The sequence below is a fragment of the Kogia breviceps genome, chromosome 4 (assembly GCF_026419965.1).
Source record: "Kogia breviceps isolate mKogBre1 chromosome 4, mKogBre1 haplotype 1, whole genome shotgun sequence".
Taxonomy (NCBI): domain Eukaryota; kingdom Metazoa; phylum Chordata; class Mammalia; order Artiodactyla; family Physeteridae; genus Kogia; species Kogia breviceps.
In genome coordinates this window covers 268,470-290,754 of record NC_081313.1, presented here as the reverse complement: position 1 = coordinate 290,754, position 22,285 = coordinate 268,470, and the positions used below count along the sequence as shown (strand labels likewise).

General features: G+C 54.9%; 1 protein-coding gene across 1 annotated transcript in view; it reads right to left on the bottom strand.

Moving 5' to 3' along the window:
- Positions 1 to 21,158, bottom strand: part of AHRR (aryl hydrocarbon receptor repressor) — a 70,058-nt gene extending 48,900 nt beyond the window's left edge. The window contains exons 1-3 of the mRNA XM_059059893.2: positions 21,065 to 21,158; positions 11,554 to 11,626; positions 4,101 to 4,282 (exon numbers count right to left, since the gene is read on the bottom strand). Of these exons, the coding sequence (XP_058915876.1) occupies positions 4,101 to 4,282; positions 11,554 to 11,615 (244 nt within the window). The 5' untranslated portion in view covers positions 11,616 to 11,626; positions 21,065 to 21,158. The remainder of the gene's footprint in view (positions 1 to 4,100; positions 4,283 to 11,553; positions 11,627 to 21,064) is intronic.
- Between the last annotated feature and the right edge of the window lie 1,127 nt (positions 21,159 to 22,285).

Sequence of the window (22,285 nt, the reverse complement as noted above, 5' to 3'; positions counted from 1 at the left end):
CCTTGGAGGTTGGAACTTTCCAATTCATGTCCTTCCCAAAGGTGACTTTTTATGGAAGCTTTAATGAAATTAGTTTATCCATTTCTGAGTCAGGAAGCACAGATTAAGATCCAATTTTTATAGCTTGACTTTTTTCTAACTATGCAGAGGACATGAATTCAGGAAAATATTTAGAATTTCCCCTAAAATGTACAGCTTGAGGGGGATTACAAACTTGGGAATCTTTGGGAGAAAGGTGCGATGGAGAAACCAAGTTCATGAGCTCACCCGACTGTGACCGGCAGGGCTGCCCACCTGCAGCTCGAGGGCTCAGCAGACCTGACGGGCATCCCCTGCCTCAGGGGAGGGGGTGGGATCGGCCATAATGTGGGAAAAGCACTCTGCTCCTGGTCAAGAAGAACCATGGGTTCAGGTGGACACCTGGACAGATGCCTGAACTCCTGGAAACAGCAAAACTGAAGTCTTTCCAAGACCACCAACCCTGGCGTGGCTGGGCACAGCTGGACCTGAGGAAGTGACCAGAGAGGAAGAGACCAGTCCCTACTAATGTCCCACATGCAGCTGGATGCTTCTGGGGGAGGAAGGTGAACAGAAACCCCACCTGGGCAGCTCCAGAGCTGGCCTAAGCTGTCCAACAGGTCACTGTGAAAGCCCAGGGCATGGGGAACCCCAGGCACAGGGATGGAGACCCCAGCATGGAGATGGAGACCCCGTATGGAGATGGAGACCCCAGCATGGAGATGGAGACCCAGTGTGGAGATGGAGGCCCCAGCACAGAGATGGAGACCCAGTGTGGAGATGAAGACCCAGTATGGAGATGGAGACCCCCGTATGGAGATGGAGACCTCCGTATGGAGATGGAGACCCCAGCATGGAGATGGAGACCCAGTGTGGAGATGGAGACCCCAGCACAGAGATGGAGACCCAGTGTGGAGATGGAGACCCCAGCACAGAGATGGAGACCCAGTGTGGAGATGGAGACCCAGTGTGGAGATGGAGACCCCAGCATAGGAAATGGAGATCCTAGCATGGGGATGGAGACCCCAGTATGGAGATGGAGACTCAGGCACAGTGATGGAGACTGAAGAATAGGAATGGGGCCCCCAGTAGGGGAAATGGAGACCCCAGTATGGAGATGGAGACCCCAGCATGGAGATGGAGACCCCAGCATGGAGATGGAGACCCTGGCATGGGGAGACCTGGCATCAGGAGCCAGGGTCTGATCGTCTCCAAAGGCTGGGCTGTGAGTCCCCAGCACTTCCCGGGCTGCCCCAGAGACCTCCTGTCATCCCTTCACGGAACTCTCTCCGCTTCATGAGCACAGCCCTCAGTACCCCAACCTGGGCGCTGCAATCTCTACTTTTCCGATTTCAGAGGTGTTGGCTCCTGAAGAGATAGAATTCCTGCTGCCCCTTCAACGTTTTCCGAAGCCGGCTCCCTGGGCCCCACAGGCTGCTCCAGGCCAACCACACGGTTTTCTAGACTGTGCGTGTTTGCATGTCCTGCACTTATTTGGAAGCCAGTGATGCTTCAACAGTCACCTGAGCAACCTGCACCAGCGACCTGGCAGCACCGGCCGGGCCTGCGTTCCAGGATGAGGACCCTGGACTCCACACCAAGACCGCAGCAGCGCTGAAATGATCGGCTTTGCGGTTTCACACATTTGAGTTTTTCCTACCTAAAAAACTGATGCATTTCAGTAAGACTTCGGTAACCTGGAAAGTAAACCAAAACTCCTGTAACCGCGTCTCAGAGATAAATGCTGCTAACGATTCTGGTGTCAGTTCCAGCGCGGGCTCGGGTGGGGTCTGCGGATGTCCCCACTGCAGGGCTTCCTTCGGCAAGGTGCAGGGCCCTCCCCATTGTCCCCACAGCAGGGCCCCCGTAGGACACAGACTCTCCCCTGGAGGGACACAGGAGGGCCTGAGAGGCCTGAAGGCCTGACCCCAAGTCAGAGAGCTGGTCACAGCCCCTGGTCTCCTTGAAGCCCCCAAGGACACGGCGTCCAGCAGTGAGCCTACTGCCGGCCTGGAACTACGTGCCCTGGGCCCCACTCGGGAGGCGCCACTGGCCGGTGGTATTGCTTTTTAATTGTAAAGTAGTATAATTCAAAGCCACTTTAGGGGATGTCACTTTCAACTTCCACTCAGCACGGAGGACCTGGGAAGAGCGGCTGCCCACCTCACACAAAGCGCCACCCAGTCCGCGAACTGCCCCGTTTTCCTGAGCCCATCGGAGAGCCAAGCCCCAGAGCAAAGGTAACCCGAACTCCGGGGAAATACAGGCGCTTTCGGGGAGGGACAGGACAGTGCGGGAACGAGAAGGACTCAGACAAAATTCAGGCCCCGTCCTGAACGTGGGCCAGTGGGATGTGCAGGACCCCTGGAGGCTGCAGAGGTTTGGAGACAGGGTCTGCAGGGGCCTCGCAGCCGCCCACAGGGAAAAGGGGGCTGGCATGGGGAGGGCGCCAAGCCCTGGCACCGAGGGCCTGACGAAGTCCCGGTGCCACTGGGGGAGGAAGAGAAAACCCCTCTGCCCCGCGGAGGGGGCCCAGACCACAGCTGGGGTGGCTGGGGTGCTGGGGAGGCCCCACCCCAGATGCAGGAATGCAGCAGCAAGGGTCCCTTAGATGGCTCCTTGAAGGGGGCTGCCTCTGTGTGGCCTGCAGACCACACCCGCCCCCTCGCCTCCTCCTGGAAGCCCACCAGCCTGCACAACCCTCCTGGTGACCCCCCACATTCCTCCCCCCCGTGGCACCCACCATTCTCCGCCGTCTTCCAAACCTACTTTTCCAGAAATGTTTCATGAGCTTGGGCCTCCAGCCATGGGGGGTCTGGGTGACGGACACCCAGTAAAAGAGCACGATTTACTAGGGGGACGGACCTGGGCTGAGCACTGGGTGAACGAACCTGTCGCGGGGAAGGACACAGGCAGGTGTCACGGGGAGCAGGGACACCGCCTGGCCCCAGGACCAAGCCCGGTTGTGCAGACACAGAGCCCTGTGAGCTGGGCCTTCCCCCGGAGGCAGAACGGCTTCCCACGAGGGACAGCTTGACACACTCAGGTCTGCACTACCAATGAGGGTCCAGGCCCCAGAGCAGAGCAGGACACAGGTGAGGGGTGTGCAGAGGTCCTGCGGAGTCAGACAGAGGCCGCAGGGAGCCAAGGCCCCTGTGCAGAGCTCTCCCACAGAGGGTGCTCTCAGAAGCCAGCAGCGGCAGGAAGGTCTGGGGTTCCTGCTCCATGAGAGGAAGTGAAGGCCAAGGTGGGCCCTTTGGAGGGGCTGGTCGGCGCTGGCCCAGCTGGAGGGCACGGCGGGTGGAGCTGCTGGAGGTCCCTGGAGGGTCAGGGTGGAAGGCAGGCTGAGTCCTTAGGAAAACTGCCCTCCCTCTCCCGGGGCTGAGAAAGCCAGCAAGGCGCAGAGGCTGCCACACCTCCGACACGTCGGAGTCACATGGCTTCCCGGGCCCAGCAGCAGGGCCGGGCAGCAGCACGGGCCTGGGTCCCCGTGGGTGCAGGGCTGCAGCCTCACCAGCTGGCCATGCTCACCACACCCGAGATGGGCTGCGGCCGCGGGAGGCCGTCCCAACGCCTTGAGGCCGAGCACAAACTCAGGAGTCGGCCGCAGTCCCTACACCGGCCACTGCCCGCGCCTGCCCGCCTCCAACACTTATCCTACCGGCTCCCAAAGACATGTTTCAAACTCGTCATTTTGTAAGAAGCTCAGACGTAACTGAGGGGTGATGGCAGCAGTCCCAGGTCTGAAGCAGAGCGGTGACAACCACGTTTCTTCCCCAGGAGCTCAGCCAGGCCCCATGCAGAGCAAGGCTTGGCCTGGGGCGCCGCATGTGGGCAAGTACCCAGCGCTACTGCGAGGGTCCGACACACCAGGCACCCCCGTGCAGAGAGGGGCCGGTGCCTGGCCGGAGCTCCCAGCACCCCCAGGGCCCTGCGGCAGGTGAGGCCAAGCAGGGCGAGGCCTGGCCCCAGCGTGTCGGTCTGCATTCGGCGCCCCGCCTCTCAGTGGTTCCCCAGGATGAGAGGCGCCGACCGGCTGAGCCCAGCATGGCCGGGTGGGCCCCAGGTGAGGCGAGTCCTACCTTGGAAGAAGCTCTTCACCCGGAGGTAACTGACGCTGAGGCGCAGGACCGAAAGCTTGTCCAGCTTGGAGATGATGTCGGGCGGCAGCGGCAGCAGGCCGGCTAGGCGGTCCAGCTCGGCGTTGAGGCGGTCCCGGTGTCTCTTGGAAGGGTTCGACTTCTCGGCGCCCATGGCGGGCCTCCTGCGGGGAAAGGTCACCGTCAGACCGGGACTGCCAGGCTGAAAGCCGTCCCACGTGGTGACCTCAGGACGAGCAATCAGCCTCAAAATGCAGCCGCCGGACGAAAACGTGCCCATCCCCGAAGATGCGCCAACTGCGCCGTGGGCCACGACCGCGCCAGCCACGGCACGGCCGTCGCGGGGGCGGGGCACAGAGGGGCGGGGCAGGAGGCCGGGGAGCCGTGTGACGCCAGCACGCCTCCGGGCCTCTCTGTGCCAACTCCCCGACGTGGCAGAGGGCCACTGGCTCTGGCCGCACCGCTCAGCTCTCTCGGCGTTCCTCTAGGGCCCTCAGTCCAGGGGTAGGTGGCTCCTCGGGCCTCAGTTTCCCACCACACAGCAGGGCCGAAAGGTCCTGAGGCGAAGATGATGTAGGCGGCGCCGTCCCGCCCGCCGCCCCGAGGCCCCGAAGTGCCTGCCCCCTGCCCCCCGCACTGCGGGAGCGGCCCTGCCCAGGCTCCCCCGCCCCCCACGACCCCGCTCCTGGGCCCTGTCAACCCCGGGACGACGGCGGTGCCCTCCCCCGCCCTGCCCCCACCTCGCACAAAGCGACTCCGAAGCCTGCTTCCCCGAAAGCAAAGCCAGGACGGCTGGGGAGGGCCCCCTGCTGCTCTCAGGGGCTCGGTACTCTTTGGTCCGGAAGATCCTATTTTTCTACCGTGTGTTCACTCGTACGAACGTCGAAAGCAGGCTGCCTTACCCAATCCTTCCTGTCAGAAGCCCCAGGGCTCACCCCCCACCCATGCTGTCAGCGCCGAGGCCACACAAAACCACACAAGAGCTGCAGCTCCAATCCCAGAAGCGACTTCTCTCTGTTAATGGAGATGTAATTCACATAACATAAAGCTGTTTTAAAGTTTTGGCAGTTACCACATTCACAGTGCTGTCAACCTCTATCAAGCTCCAAAATGTTTTCTTCACCCCAAAGTCACCCCCCGCCCGCCCCACTAGGCAGTTTTTCTCATCTTCCCCTCCTCTCAGCCCCTGGCGGCCACAATCGCTTTCTGTCTCCCCGGGCTGGCCCGTTCTAGACCCTCTGTGTAAATGGAATCAGACTTGGCTGCCTGGCCTCCTTCACTGGCCATCAGGCGTCAAGGTTCATCCACGGCACAGCCCGGGTGGAGCTTCACTCCTTTTCACGGCTGTTCCACGGCCCCGATGGATGCACCTGTCCATCTGTTCACCAGTCCACGGCCGCTCGCCTTGCTTCCACTTTACGGGTATTGTAAACCCTGCAGCCATGGACTTCGAGTCCACATTTCTGCTTGAACACGTGCTTCCGGGTCTCTTGGGTATATCGCCTCAGAGCGGCACAGCCCGCTTAACCTGGTGGTTCTGGGTATAACTTTGAGAGGAGCTGCCGGGCTGTCCTCCACAGCGGCAGCGCCGTGTCACAGCCCCCAGCCACGCTCTGCAGCCTCGCCAGCACTTGCTCTTCTTCTTTTTTAAAATAAGAGCCATTCTCATAGGTGTAAAGCAGCATCTCATTGTGGTTTGATTGGCATTTCCTTAATGACCAGTAAAGTCAAGCATCTTTTCACACGTTTGTCGGCCATCTCTTTATCTTCTTTGGAGAAATGTCTACTCAAGTCCTTTGCCCATTTTCGAACTGGGGTATTTGTTTTTCTGTTCTTGAGTTGTAGGAAATCTTTATATATTCAGGATACTAGATCCTTAACAGGCATACAATTTGCAATTATTTTCTCCCATTCTCTGGTTATCTTGCCGCTTTCTGCTGTTTCTTTTTTATTTTTTTCCCCTCAGTGAGGCACCTACACCAACATTACTCATGCTGCTAGCCAAAATGTAAAGGGTCAGGAGGCCTGGGGAGACTGAGCAGACCCCATGTGGACCGGCACTTGACGGCCAGAGGAGAGGCCCACCCAGGAGTGAAAGACACTTGAAGCCGCCCCAGAAAACAAGGTAGCACTGAGGGCAGGTGTGGGGGCCAGAGAAGGGGAGAGGATGGCCCGGCTCAAATCTCACCTCTGGGTAGACCTGTGGGAGCAGTCGCACCTCCCAGCCCACGTGTGCCTGGGATGGAACGAGCCGTGACTGTCCCCAGCCCGCACCCCCGAGGGGCACCTGGGGGGACACTCACAACTGAAGAAACAGGTGCTGGAAAAGCTCTAGTCCTTCCAGCTTTCTCGGACCACCTGGCTGCGCCTCCACGCAGCGCCCCCTCCAGTTCCGGGCACCAGAGCAGGAACCTCCCCGCCCCCGCCAGGTGGCTGAGAGGGGCCACGTGGAGGGAAATGCTCCCCTGAGCTGGCCTCTGGCTCAAGCCCAGGGCCACAGGGAGGAAGCTCCGACTCCCCAGGGTGGAGACTCGGCAGGAGGCGAGGGGACAAGGACCACCAGCACGGGAGGCGTCCGGCCACTCGCTGATGGGAGATTTACAAAGGAAGCCAAAAACATAAAACACCTGGGACAAGGCCAACAGAAGACATTCCAGATGCCTGAACGGAGACTATAAAATAGTGCTGAGAGAAACTTAAAGAGACATAAACAAACAGAAAGACACACCATGTACACAGACTGTAAGACTCCATGCTGTTAAGATCGTGTCACTCCCCCAAACTGATCCATGGACTCAGTGGAGCCTCAATTGAACTTCCAACAGGGCTTTTCACAGAAATGACAAGGAGTCTAGACTTTACATGGACATGCAGAGGACAGAGAATAGCCAATTAGAGGGCAAAGTTGGAGGATTTGCCTGACTGACTATAAGCCTCTCTGAAGCTGCAATGTTCCGAATGGTTTGGTATTAGAGAAACAATGGAAACATAGATCAATGGAACGGAATAGAGAGCCGAGAAACAGACTCACATATTTTTGGTCAATTCATTTGACACAGATACTGAGGCAATTCAATAGGGAAAGAAAGTCTTCTCAATAAATGGTGCTACTCAACTGGACATCCATGAAAACAAGTAAACATCAGCCCTTACGTCACACAATACCTGAAATTAGCTCAAAATAGATCATAGACCTAAGTCTAAAATGTACCATGAAAGTTTACAAGAAAATATGCAAGAAAATCTTTGAGACCTCAGTGTAGTCCTGGGACTCTTAGGACACACACACACACACACACACACACACAAAAAAAACCTTGAGAAAGAAAAAAAATGATAAATTGATCTTTTTCAAAACTTTTTAATTGTCTTTGAAAAAATCACCATTAAGAAAATGAAAAGGGGAGGCATAGAATGGTTAAAAATATTCACAAGAGCCTGTATCCAGAATATGTAAAGAAGTTTTACAATTCAACAAGAAGACAAACAGCCCAATAAGAAGATAGGCAAATTATTTAGAAAACTCTTCACCAAAGAAGCTGTATGGATGGCAAATAAGCACATAAAAGGATATCAACACCATCAGTCACTAGGGAAACACAAATTAAAACCATGGTGAGCTACCACCACAACCCATCAGAGTGGCTGAAACCAAGACTGACACCCCAGGCAGGTATCGCTGAGAAAGTGGAGGAATCACATGCTCAGCTGCCAGGAATGTAAACGGTGCAGCTGCTCTGGAAAATGGTCTGGTGGTTTCTTAAAAAGTCAAACCCTCCTCTGCTGTATATGTGACCTACAATCCCACTCCTAGGTGTTTACCCAAGAGAAATGAAAACATTCCATCCAAAGACCTGTATGTAAACATTCACAGCAGCTTTATTCGTGATACCCCAACCTGGGAACCACCCAAATGTCCACCTGAGATGAATAAACACACGTGGTTCATCCACACAACGGGCACCACTCCGCGTAAGAAGGACACACCGGCACACAAAGCACGGAGGAACCGACATCATCTTGACAAGGGAGAGAAGCCCCGCACGGTGTAGGGTCCCATTGATAGAAAATGCCAGGAAATGCAAACCAGCCTCCTGGACAGGAGCACAGGCAAGGTCGCCTGGGACGAGTCTACCGGAGGAGTGACAAGCGCACAGGAACCTTCGGATGTGACGGGAGCGTCTGTGACCTTGGCTTCGGCAATGTTTACACATCTCAGAACCAATCAGACTGTGCGCTGTAAGTGCGCGCAGCTCTGCATGCTCCAGTCACAGCCCAGTCAAGACCAAAAATGCAAACGAGGGGGGAGGCCCGCTGCTCACACACCTCTGAGCTCAAGGCGCCCGTCCGCGCGGTGCAGGGACCCGCCGCCGCGGTCCCGCCCCAGCCCTGCTTCCCTCCAGCGCAGGTCCCGCCCTGAGGGCCTGGCAGGGGGCAGGTTCTACCCTGGGGTTCTAGCAGGTCCCACCTCCTGGTTCACGCATCACAGGCTCTCGGCTTTCACAGCCCACCCACGGAGAATGGGGCCAGACCACAGTCCGCAGCCCTCGGCGAGGCGAGGGGACAGTAGTGCAGCTGGCCCGTGGGGCTCACAGCCCAGGAGGGGCCGTGGGCCCGGGGACCTGCACATGTGCACACCTCCGGCAGCTCCTCTGGCCTTTTCGATACACAGACGCCGGCACTGGGACGGGCCGGGTGGCCACGCCCCCCAGAGGGTCCGCAGGCACAGCCAGGGAAGTGTGTTCAAGTTACCCCATTGTCTTTCACCGCCCCTCAGATCACACGCCGAAATGCCCAATGCCATTACAAATGCGTGAGGAGAACACTGATTATCGAACAGAAGTATTAGGAACAGCCAGCGGCCACAGGGGAAAAGAGAGAGATTCAGACCCCACGCCTTACACCAGGAAAAATCCCAGGTGCTCAAAATTTAAATATAAATATTAAGGAATCCAGAAAAGTTAGAAGAAATCCTGGGAAAATTCTCATAAACTTGAAGCAGGGAAGATCTTTCCAATTGTGACATAAAATTAATTAGCCACACAAAGTAAAAGATGAATAAATTCAACCTCATAAAAATTAAATGCTTTCTGCACTGCAAAGAACACCACAAGTAAAATAAAAACTGGGGAGAGGTATGTGAAATACATTTAAGAATTAGTCTCCCCAATGTACAACAAGCTCTTACAAATCAAGAAGCAAAAACATAAACAATACAATAGAAAAAGTATCAAAATTGTCAACACAGACAGTTCACAGAAAAGGAAATACAGGGGCTGCTAAGCCTCACGTATGAGAAGAACACGCAAATTCACCAAAGGCTGAGGCACACCGTGTGCCCGGCAGGGCAGGCCTCCAGTGCCGGCCAGTGTGGCGACACCTATGAAATCACAAATGCCACACTCTTGGCCTGAGCATTCCCACTTGCAAGAATGCCTATGCCTGTTGGGTCTGGCCTCGACGTACCTGCTTGCAAGCTAGTAACCTGCCGCTGTTCACGGATCCTGGCAGAAGGCGTGAGTGAGCCTCCACGGTCAAAGACAGGAGACTTACTGCTCACAGCACGGCCGGCAGCACAAGCCGCTGTATGCATCACTGACCCCAAGTCTGTGAGGGAGACACAGAAGGGGCCAGGCAGGGGCTGCGGGTGCAGGGTTTGTGTCAAAGCCGAGGAATCCACCACTTTCACAGTAAAGAGTTAACAAGCCTGCTGGGGCCCGCGAGGGAACGGCCAGCACACAGCCACGGCGGGGGCCTCTCCAACGACGAGCACGGGTCCAACACCAGGCACGAAGTCACTCAGCACAGCGGCGCCTGTAAGCCAGTCGGAACGGACGCTGGCGCAGGGCTAGTGAGAACAAATCACGGCATGCCCCGCACAGCTGGACGAGGAGCCCAGGAGGAACAACGTCGAAGGTGCACGGCCGTGTGTTCGACGTGGCCCCGTGTGCACAGCGGCGGGGAGCTCCTGCGCTACACACCGTGTTCGCTGATTTGTGCGTTGATGCGCTCAGCCCCCCGGATCCCGGCGTACACAGCCCCCCGGATCGCGGCGTACGCAGCCCCCCGGATCCCGGCATACACAGCCCCCCGGATCCCGGCGTACGCAGCCCCCCGGATCCCAACGTACACAGCCCCCCGGATCCCGGCGTACGCAGCCCCCCGGATCCAGGCGTACGCAGCCCCCCGGATCCCGGCGTACGCAGCCCCCCGGATCCCGGCGTACGCAGCCCCCCGGATCCCGGCATATGCAGCCCCCCGGATCCCGGCGTACGCAGCCCCTCGGATCCCGGCGTACGCAGCCCCCAGATCCTGGTGTACACAGCTGCCTCTTCAGGTACTTCTTCCCTTATTTAATGTGACAAATGTTCTCACCAGAACAAATGAGCTCAGGACATAGGCCCCCCGCACCACCTCCTCCTGGTGCATAGCTCTGCCCCCTGCACCTGCCCCCTCTCCCCTGCAGACCAGGCTGAACAATTCCCTAGCACCCTGGCTCCATCCCAAGGCCCACAGCGGCCACCCAAGCGACTCAGGTGACAACCACTTTCCGAAGTCCAGCCTCACCAGCCTTTGAGACCCATCCTTGGGACTGGAGATGCCGGCATTCCTGTCCACCTCTCATGGGGTCCTGCAGCCCCTGGGGGCCCGGAGGGTGGCCTGCGCCCCAGAAACCCAGATCCCCACAAAGACACTACTGTAGGTGCGCGCGCGCACACACACACACACCCAGACAGGGCTGTGTTACACACATGAAGCTACATCACACATTCACACATCTGTATGACACACACACAGAGGCTCACACACACACACACACGCACACACACACAGCCCCAGCCACGGTGGACACACCGCAGGACCCGCCCCAGGACGGACGCAGCCCTGGGCTCTGGGAGCCGCTCTCTGCAGACCAGTTCCGTGACTGCAGGCCACCCGCTTCATGGCCCCGAGCCCCACTGGCCGGCCACGGGCAGGTGGGGGATGTGAGCACGGTGCTGTGTCCCGGAGCTGGCGGGGGCCGTGCCTGGGGTTCCCTTCCCCCACCCCACTCTGCCTCCAGGACACCCCAGGCCGAGAGGACGAGCCCCGGTCTCCTTCCGTTTGGGGTGACGCCCAGAGGCACTGCGGTGCGTGCAGCCAAGGATGAGGATGGGGTCTTACCAGGGCCGGGGCGGGGCACCCTGGGCCAGACCTCAGCGTCCAGTCAGGGCTGGGAAGGCGGCCCAGGGTCCCACCTGCACCCCCGAGCACCGAGAGTGTCCCCTGCCCGGCCCGACGCCTGCTGGTCCTGCAGATCCCTGCACCCTCAGGAAGCCTGGACCGAAACCTCGCCTCACCCACTTTGTTTCTAAAATTCACCTTTTTCAGTGAAAACACAAATGCCTCCCCTCCATCAGTAACAGTCAGCAAAACCAGAAGATGGATACTTTACTGTTTCTGAATGGGCTTCCTTCTTTTCCTCCCGGCGTACAGGCACTCCCCCGGCGGAATCATCGTCTCGGGCCCTAAGGAAACAAAGGGCGTCAAGTTGGTCACGCTGAAGAGACCCCAGTGCCCCCATACTCCCCCAAACCACCAAGGCAGCGGGTGTAGCAGCGGAGGCCCCGCGCACTGTCCTCCCCCAGCGTCGGCTGAGCGAGATGCCCGAGGGCGTGACCGGCATGGGGGCGGGGGGGGGGGGGACCATCCCCTCCTCTGCCCAAGGTTGAGGCCGGCTCACGACCTCTCCCCGTCGATGGGCGGCCTTGTGGCCGCCAGCCTAGCCAGAGGACGCAGTCCTGTCACCACACGCCCGAGACAACAGCCCTGTGCTGGGAAAGCTTCCTCAGCAGGTAAACACCCTGAGGCGCCAGAAAACAGGAGCCACGCGGCAGGGTGTCCGAGAGCAGGACACGTGGCCGTGGGCACCGAGGGCCACGTGCTGGGTCAGGGCTCCGGGCAGGCAGGCTATCCCAGAGCCGTCTGCGGCCAGGCTGCCCCTCCCACCCCTCCTCTATGGCTTGTATTTCTAGGCACACGGGCTTCCTCTTTTCTACGTAAAATCTCTCTCCACGCCACAATGCTGGCTTCCACTTTGGCCACTAGCTCACAGCCACACTGAGTCCAGCTGACCATGCCTGCTGGCCTCCACCAGCAGTGTGGACAGGGACACTGCAGTCGGTATCTGCGCCCTGAGGCTGGTCAGCTCGCCCATCACCTCAGGGAGTGCATCAGAGTCTTGATTTTCCCGTGCAGTGAGGATGTCTGAGCCCTCACAAACATCCTGCAGATCGGTGACCCCTCAACACCAGGCTCTGGGCCAGCTGACCCAGAGAGGAGGTTAGGAGCCCTCCCCTGGCCTCAAGTGTGTACAACCTGGAAGAGGAAGCAGAGTCAAACACACGATTTCCACCCTGTCCAGAAAGTGCAGTGAAAATATTGCAAACATGTCATGGATCCACTTAAGTATAAGAAACACTTTGACTATTGACATAAGTAGGTAAAGTAAATGGATCAAAAAAGATACACCAATCAAAAGTACAGCTGGGGTAGCTGTGTGAGTTATCAGACAAAGCAGACTTCAGACAAAGAGGGATATTATAAAAGAATAAAGGGGCCAATTTTCCAAGAAGACACAGCAATCCTAAATGAGAATGCATCACCCACAGCTTCGAAATACAGGAAGCAAAAACTAATAAAACTGAAAGGATAATTCATTAGTAACTTCAACATGCCTCTCTCAGTAATCAATAGAGCAAACAAACAGAAAATCACTAAGGATATAGAATATCCAAACAACAACAGATGTAGACTAATTGAAATATATAGACTACTCCAGCCAACAACAGCAGAATACACATTCTTTGTACATGGAACATTCATCAAGATAGACCATATTCTTGAACTTAGAACAATCCTCAACAAACTTAAAAGAATAAAAATACAAAGTATGTTCTCTAACAATAATGGAATTAAACTACAAAGATATATGGAAAATTCCCAACTATTTGGTAAGCAACCCACTTCTAAATAACCATGGGTCAAAGAGAAAGTCTCAAAGAAATTTAGACGTATTTTGAACTGAATGAAAATGAAAATACAGCATATCAAACTCTGTGGGATACAGCTGAGCAGTACTTTGATGGATACGGATAACATTAAATGTTTATATTAGAAAAAAATTAAACGTTTCAAATAAGTAGTCTAAGCTTCCACTTTAAGTAATTAGAAGAGAAAACAAATCCAAATCAAGCAGAAAGGTGGAAATAATAAAGAGGAAAAATCAGTGTAACTTAAAATGGAAATACAGAAAAATCAACGAAACCAAGAGTTGGTTCTTTGAAAAGATCAACAAAATTGATAAACCTCTTGCCAGACTGACCAAGAGATAGAGAAGATATGAATTACTAATATCATGAATAAAAGAAGGGACATCACTACAGATCCCACAGACATTAGAAGGAAAATAAGAGAACACTGCCATGAACTTAGCTGTGTACCCGCCAAAGTCATATGTTAAAGCCCTAATCCCCCATTTGACTGTATTGCAGATGGACCTTTAAGGAGGTGATGAAGGTGAAATGAGGTCAGACAGGTGGAGCCCTGATCTGATAGAACTGTTGCCCTTAGAAGAAGAGGAAGAGAGAGGAGAGCTGTGTCTTCACCCTGTGCAAGCCAAGAAGAGCACTCTCATCAGAAACCAAGTCAGTAGGCAACTTGATCTTGGACTTCCCAGCCTCCAGAACTGTGAGAAATGCATTTTCATTGTTTTTAGGTGTTGGTTAAGCCACCCAGTCTGTGGTATTTTGTTACAGCAGCCCAAGCAGACTAAAACAAATACTGTCCCCACAAATTCAACAATTTAGATGAAACGGACCAATTTCTTGAGTGACATAAACTACCAAGCTCACTCAAGAAAAAACAGATAACCTGTTTAGCCCTGTATTTATTCCAACAACAACAAACAAAAGCAAAAGCCCAGATGGATTCACTGGTAAATTCTACCAATTTAAGAAAGAAATAATACCAATCGTTTGCAGAAAACTAAAACTTAAATTAAAAATTGCCAACTCATTTACAAGTTCAGCATTACCCTGATACCGAAACCAAAGACATTTTGAGAAAATGACAGACAAAAATCCCTCATGAACATAGGCACAAAAATCTTCAATTAGATATTAGCAAATGGGATCCAACAATATATAAAGAGCACAACACATCACAAATGGGGTTTGCTCAAGGAATTCAAGCCTGATTCGACATCCAGAAATTGACCAGTATAATTCACTTTGTTAATAAATAAAAGAAAAAATATATATGGTCACCTCAGCATACATAAAATGCATTTGACAAAATCCAAATCCATGCATAATAATAAAAAAGACCTCTCAGCAAACTAGGAATAGAAAGGAACTTAATTAACCTGATAAAGGACATCTACCAAAAAAACCTACAGCTGACATCACACCTAACAGTGAAAGACTGTATACATCCCCAGAGATCATGAATAAGACAAAGATATCTTCTATCACCATTTCCCTTAATGTTTACAGAAAACAGGATGCTACATACAGAAAATTCCACAATTTGGCTAAGACAAACCTCTTATAACTTATAATAATTGAGTCCAGCAAGGTCACAGGGAAAAAGGACAATATAAAAAAGTCAATTGTGTTTCTATACACTAGCAATGAACAACTGGAACACAAATTTTTAAAAAACCATACCGTTTATAACAGCACCAAAATAAAAATTAAATAATGTAGGTAGTTCAATAGGTTTAATATGTGTAACTGGGGCCCTAAAGAATAGGAGGGTAATAGAGGTGACAGAAAAAATTTAAGTAATAATAGCAGAAATTTGTCCAAACAATGAAAACTATAAACCTACAGATTCAAGACGTCAATGAACCCCAAGCACAAGAAACAGGAAGAAAACTACACCAGGCCCATCATAATCAAATGACTCATAACCAGAGATAAATAGAATAATCTTAAAAGCCACCAGAGAAAATAGCATTGGGTACAAAGAAACAAAGATAAGTATGACAGCAGATGCCTCCTGAGAAACATGTACACGAGGAGACAGTGGAGCAGCGTCTTTAAAGCACTGAAAGAAAAAGCCTGAAACTAGAATTCTAAACCCTGTGAAAATATCTTTCAAAAATTAAGGCTAAATGAAGGCTTTTTCAGACATAAAAAAGCTGAAAGAATTCATTGCCAGCTGACCCACACTATAAGAAATGTGAAAGAGTGTCTTCAGGCCAGAGGAAAATGATACCAGATGGTAACGTGGATCCACAAAATGGAACAGAAAGCACAGGAAGTGGTAACTGCATGGGTAAGAATGCAAGACTCCTTCTTACTAACTAACTATCTCTGAAAAATAATTGACTGTTTAAACAGCAATGACAACAATGTGTTGTGGGGTTTATAACCTACGCAGATGCCGAGGTCTGGCAACCGCAGCACGAAGGCCAGGAGTGGGGGGTGGTGGCACCCCACTGGGAAGGGTGTATTGGTACCCGTCGGGCTTGCTCTGCGCGGATGGGCTGGACCCTTCGAGCATTCCTCCTCGGTAGCGAGCACAGAGTGAGGGGCTTCTGGTTCCTGTGCGTCCCCCGTGTCTTCTTGTTCCTGCTCACCTCTTACGGAGGCCGGGAAGCTCAGCGAAACATCTCTGCCAGCCCAGAGCCCGAACCCCTACATACAGGCAAGCCCTCTTGGGACCCCCTCAGCCCTGAGTACCCTTCCGAGCTCTCCTTCTGCTGTTGTTAATACTTCTTTATATGAATTAAAGTCTCTCAATTCAAACAAAAAATTAAGTAAAAAACATAAAAAGCTGGGGCTTCCCTGGTGGCTCAGTGGTTGAGAGCCCGCCTGCCGATGCAGGGGATGCGGGTTCGTGCCCCAGTCCAGGAGGATCCCACGTGCCGCGAAGCGGCTGGGCCCGTGAGCCATGGCCACTGAGCCTGCACGACCGGAGCCTGTGCTCTGTGAGGGGAGAGGCCACGGCAGTGAGAGGCCTGCGTACCGCAAACAAACAAACAAACAAAAACCATAAAAAGCTGATTTTCAAAGTTCACACGTTTTAGAGATACATGCTAACACCTGTGAAAGGATGACACGTCAGCAATTTGTTTCTGTGTAGTCTGCGGAGCAGGGTGGGGTTTACATGACACTGAATCAGCCAATATTGACAGCTGACCATCTATGATACTTGATGAATAAACTGGACTCATTATAAAATTCTCTCCACTTTTGTAAAAGATTTGAAAATTTTCATAATAAAAAGGTTTTTAAAAAGCATTGAGGGCTTCCCTGGTGGCACAGTGGTTAAGAATCCGCCTGCCAATGCAGGGGCACGGGTTAGAGCCCTGGTCTGGGAAGATCCCACGTGCCGCAGAGCAACTAAGCCCGTGTGCCACAACCACTGAGCCTGTGCTCTAGGGCCCATGAGGCACAGCTACTGAGCCCACATGCCACAATTACTGAAGCCCATGCACCTAGAGCCCATGCTCTGCAATGTGAGAAGCCACCCCAGTGAGAAGCCCATGCACCGCAATGAAGAGTAGCCCCCGCTCACTGCAACTAGAGAAAGCCCGCATGCAGCAATGAAGATCCGACGCAGCCAAAAATAAATAAATTTTTTTAAAAAGCATTGAAAAAAGAGAAATATGGCACAAGAATAAACATAATGTGGTCAACTGATTTTCAACAGAGCCATTCAATGGAGAAAGAACTGTCTCTTCACCAAAAGGTGCTGACACAAATGGACATCCAATACCAAAGAGTGAAGCTGGACCCCTACCTCACACTCTTTACAAAAATTAACCAAAGTTAGTTAAAGACCTAAGTGTAGGAGCTAAAAGGAAACATAGAGGGCTTCCCTGGTGGTGCAGTGGTTGAGAGTCCGCCTGCCGATGCAGAGGACGTGGGTTTGTGCCCCGGTCCGGGAGGATCCCACATGCTGCCGAGCGGCTGGGCCCATGAGCCATGGCCGCTGGGCCTGCGCATCCGGAGCCTGTGCTCCGCAACGGGAGGGGCTGTAGCAGTGAGAGGCCCGCGTACCGCAAAAAAAAAAAGAAAAAACAAACAAAAAAAACATAACGGCTATATCTTCATGACCTTACATTTGGCAATGGATTCTTAGATATGTCACCAAAAGCACAGGTAAGAAAAGAAAAATGAGATAAATTGAACCCCATCAAAATTTAAAACTTGGGCTTCCAAGGACACTATCTAGAAAGTGACGAGACAACTCACAGTGGGAGAAAATATTTGCAAATCATATAATCTGATAAAGGTCTGACATACAAACTACATAAAGAACTCTTAAATCTCAACAACAAAAAGATAAACAACCTAATTAAAAATGAGCAAAGGACTTGAATAGACCTTTCTCCCCCCAAAACATACAGATGGTCAACAAGCACATGAAAAGATGCTCAACATCATTAGTCACTAAGGAAATGTAAATCAAACCCACATGAGATACCACTTCATACCCACGACAATGGCCATAATATTTAAAAAAAAAAAAAAAAAAAGGAAAATAACAAGTGTTGGTGAGACTGTGGAGAAACTGGGACTCTTGTGCCATGCTGGTGGGGATGAAAAATGGCACAGCTCTTGTAGAAAAGTTTAGTATTTCCTCAAAAAGTTAAACATAGGGTCACCATACGACCCAGCAATTCCACTCCTACGTATATGCCCGAGAAAACTGAAAATATATGTTCAAACAAAATCTGGCACACAAATACTCACAGCATCATTATTCACAAGAGCCAAAAAGCAGAAAGCACCTAAATGCCCATCGACTGATGAATGGATAAACAAAATGTGGTCCATCCATACAGTGGACTATTACTCAGCCATAAGAAGGAGCCAAGCTCTGATGTACCCTACAACACAGATGAAGCTTGAAAACATCATGCTGTGTGAAAAAGAAGGCAGACACAGAAGGACACATATTGATTGCATTTATATGGAATGTCCAGAACAGGCAAACCCACAGAGACAGAAAGTAGGTGAATGGTTGCCAGGGGCTGGAGGAAAAAAGAATGGGGAGTGACTGCTTAAAGGGTATAGAGTTTCCGTTTGGGATGAAGAAAATGTTTTGGAATTAGAGGTGGTAGTTGCACAACTTTGGCAATATCCTCAATAAATATCACTGAACCTTAAATTTTTAAATGGTTAATTTTATGTAGTGTGAATTTTACCTCACTAAAAACAAAGAACACAAATTTGTATATAAATGTAAATACTGTGTCTGGAGTGGCCACGAGGACGGGAGTGGCAGGAGAGACCCGCGCAGCAGGAGAGACCCGCGCAGCAGGAGAGACCCGCGCAGCGGCGCTCGGAGCGCCTGTGGGGCCTTCTGAGAGGAGAGGCGGGATGCGTGGCAGCTGCGGGGCCTTGGGGGTCAAAAGCCGGGTTTTACGCTGCCGCTGCCGGGGATGACGCGGCAGAGGAGACAGGAGCGCTCTGGGGAGATGGGCTGGGGCGGGTGAGCGCAGATGGGGCCCGGGTGGCCGCAGGCTGGGGCAGGAACGGGCGGATGGATGCTTCGGAAGGGTCCAGCCTTCTCGGCTCTCCCTGAGCCACGGCCACCAGGCCTGCGCTTCTCTGGGAAGCTGGAACCCGGCGGGCCGGGTCATCCCATCTGAGCTGCAAGGGCTTTCGACTCAGGCAGGAGAGGCCGGAGCCGGACCCGGGCCTGGCCTGCGGGGAATCCGGTCAGGGATGCTTCCCCACACACGAGAGGGGCCGGACGCCCCTCAAGATCAAAGGCGAGGGGGCCTGGCTGACTTGCCTCAGCCCCAGGAGGCCCACCCGCAGCACCACCGTTCCCTGAGTGAGTCCGAGCTCCGAGCGGGGCTGGTGCGGGCTGGAGGCGACAGGGAAGATGAGCAGGGGCCGGAGGGCACTTCGGGGGGCAGAGCTGGCCCCTCACTCTCCTCAGCCAAAACCCCCTCCCCACAGCAGGTGCCGACACAGGGTCCAGGCTCCCGGGGGCGGGAGGGCCCTCCCCAGCCGCGCACGTGGCCCCTCCCCAGCCGCGCACGTGGCCCCTCCCCGGCCGCGCACGTGGCCCCACCCCGGCCGCGCACGTGGCTCCTCCCCAGCCGCGCACGTGGCCTGCCAGCTGGCCCACAAGGCCCGTCCTGCCTTGGTGGAAGGGGCCTAAAAACACGGGCTACGGCAAAAAGCACCAGGGCAGATAAACACTCTCCAGGTACCCCTTTGGGGGTGGGGGAGAAATCAAGGGGGCCAGCCGCTGTCCCCTGGAATAGCCATGGCTTGGGGTCCAGTTCCTGCCAATTCCTGCCCTAGGAATCCTAAATATGGGCTCCATTTTACTAAATACTGTGCACTTTCCTCAAAAAGATGAAGTCCTCATCGGATTGGACCAAACTCCCCACAGAAATGCGCCACTGAGGCAGCACGAGGGCCAGCCCCCCAGAAGCTCTGAGCTGACTGTGTTTCTCAGAGAAATCTGAACTTTTATAAGAACCTTTTATGGTAAAAATAGTACCTGACCATTTCAGAAAATACACATAAGCAAAAAACAAAAATAAAAGATCCTCCCATGCCCTGTAGGGGGGCCGTCGGCTCCCGCCCAGCATGTGTGCCCCGTCCACAGGGCCGCACCGCTCTGGGACTGAACCGAGAGGGAAACAACGCACGCGGTCGGAGTTCAGACTGCCCGGGATCCACCTGGAAGTCATCATCCGTAAACAGGGAGCCTGCAGCCACGGCTGCTGGAGGTGGCACAGCCCCCGTCGGGGCCACACTGCCACCGGCTGCTCAGCTGCCCACGAGCGAGTCCTGAGGCCTCCGCCGGGATTGGGCGTGGGCCCAGGAGGCTGCAGAAGCCAGGCTCCAGGCCCTGATGGCGGACGCTGGGTGGAGGCCAGCCGGTCAGAAGCCCGCCTCTGCCAGAGGCCCCTGGAGAGTGTCCTGGGTGGGCTGGGCTGCAGAGCAGGCCGGGAGAAGTCCAGTCCACCACTGTTGAGTGCCCAGAGCAAGGGGGCAGATGCCCAGGGCACACACTCGCACAGCCCCTCTGCGCCCGGCCCCTCGAGGACCAAAGCCTGTGGCTGGTCACACAGAGGCCTCGCGTGAGTCACAGGGCGGCCACAGCTGGAGACCCACTGGATGCTTCCAAGGGGGGCTGACGCCTCCGGCCCCAGCCCTTCAGACCAACCAGGAAACAGACAAGGAACCCAAGGGCAAACTGCCCAAGGCCTCTGACCTCTGACCCTGGCTGGTCACCTGCCCTGTGGGCAGCCCCCTCCCCAAGGGGGTGGGTGTCACAGCAGCAACACCGGGTCCCTGAAGTGTTGAGGGCCTGTGTCTCTCACAAAGTATCCACAAACTGGGATTTTCCGCCTCTCAAAATAAGACTTTAGGGAAAAAAACTTTCTTGGTGCCACTAACTGAAACCCAGTGAATTCCTGGAACACACGCCTTCCGCCCTTCCAGAGTGTGAGAGCCCCGAAGGAGGGGGCTGAGCTGGGCACCCCCAGCTCCGGGACCCCCCGTCCGGGGACCTCCCCTTACCAGCTGCCCTGGAGAGGGCTCAGGAGTCCAATTCAAAGTCCCCCCCCCCCAACCCCGCTCCGCAGCATCTGCCCAAAACAGTTCCGAAAGAACCTGGGCCAAGAGCAAAGGGCAATTAGGCCAGCTGCCCCCAGCGCGGGGGTCGGACGCTCCCAGGCCGGGAAACTGAGGGACCGCAAGCAGTGAAAGTGGACTGGCTTTCCTCAAAAGCCCTGTTTTTAGTTTTAGGTGAGAAGCTGCCCGTTGGACCCCAGGGCCTGGCGACGTGAGGATGGGGTGAGTGGGGTTGGAGGGGAGAGGGGGATGGGGGGTCGGGGGTGCGGGAGCCTTGGGAAGATGGCCCTGCGCTAGGGTCTCCCTCGCGGAGTTGGACCTGCGGAGCACGTCCAGCGCACTTACCCGGCCGCCGGGGCGCGGAGGCTCAAGCGCGCCCGCGGGAGGTGTCCGCGGGGACGGGGAGCTGTGGCTGCGCGGCTGCCGGCGCTCGCATCTCGGGGACCAGGCGGCGGCTGTGGCCGCGGAAGAACAGCCCCACCCCGGCACGCGAGCCGCCCCGCCCCGGAGCCGACCGAGCCCGGGAGGCGGCAGGGGGCGCGCGCGCGCATCTCCGCCCGGCCAATGGCCCCCGGGTCTGTGTGCACCACGGTGGGGTCCTGCTCTGCGCCCCTCGCGTCCCCGTCGTCCCCGGGATCTCTGTGCGCCACGGTGGGGTCCCGTCCCGCGCCCCCCCGTCCCCGTGGTCCTCCGGATCTGTGTGCGCCTCGGAGGGTCGCGCTCTGCGCCTCTCGTGTCCTCGTGGTCTACCCAAGGGTCTGTCGGCTCCAGTGTGCCTGCGCCCCTCGAGGCCCCCGTGCTCCCCGCGGGAGCCCCAGACCCTCTATTCCTCGCCCGCAGTCGCGCGCCCCCTTCCACCTGCGCCCGCTGAGGCCGAGCGCGCACCTGCCCGCGGGGCGGAGGTGCGGGGCCCAGACTCCCCTAGCAGCTGGGTCCCGGCGTCCGGATGCGAACGTGTAATGTGAGCGTAGCGTGTCCTGTTCCGTCTGCTCCAATTAGGTTGTTGCTAAAATCAAAGGGTTTTACACTTTATAAAAATACTAATGTAATACTTTTAACCCTGCACCTTCCTGGAGCCGCAGGGCAGTTCGCGGAAGTCTCGATCCCGACATTTCTGGTTCGAAGGAGCCAGGCCTCCAGCGGGGCCCTTCCCAGCCTTCAGGCTGCTCCTTCCCCCTCCTCCACCCGGACCATCTGGCCCCTCTCCTCCTCCGTCGTGGAGGACACGTCCTGACTTTGAAAGCTCCCCTTCCCTCACTGGGCTCGGACTGTGTGTCTGGTCCCGGAGCGGCCCGGGACACGCCGTGAGCCTGGCCTCACATCCTGGGCTTTCTGCCCAAACGTCTGAGGGCCCCCCGCGGAAACCTCGCCCGACTGCTGCCACCATCCTTGCCCCGGCGGGGGTGGGGTGGGGGCTTGCATTGCCCCCTCATGTCCAGTCCCTTTGCGGTCCCCAGGCAACCCCTCAGCACCAAGCATGTCCCCACCCAAGCCCCACCGACCACTGCCGCCACAGCCAGCCCCGTGGGGTCTCCAGCGCTCGCTCGCACCCCACAGTCAGTCGCA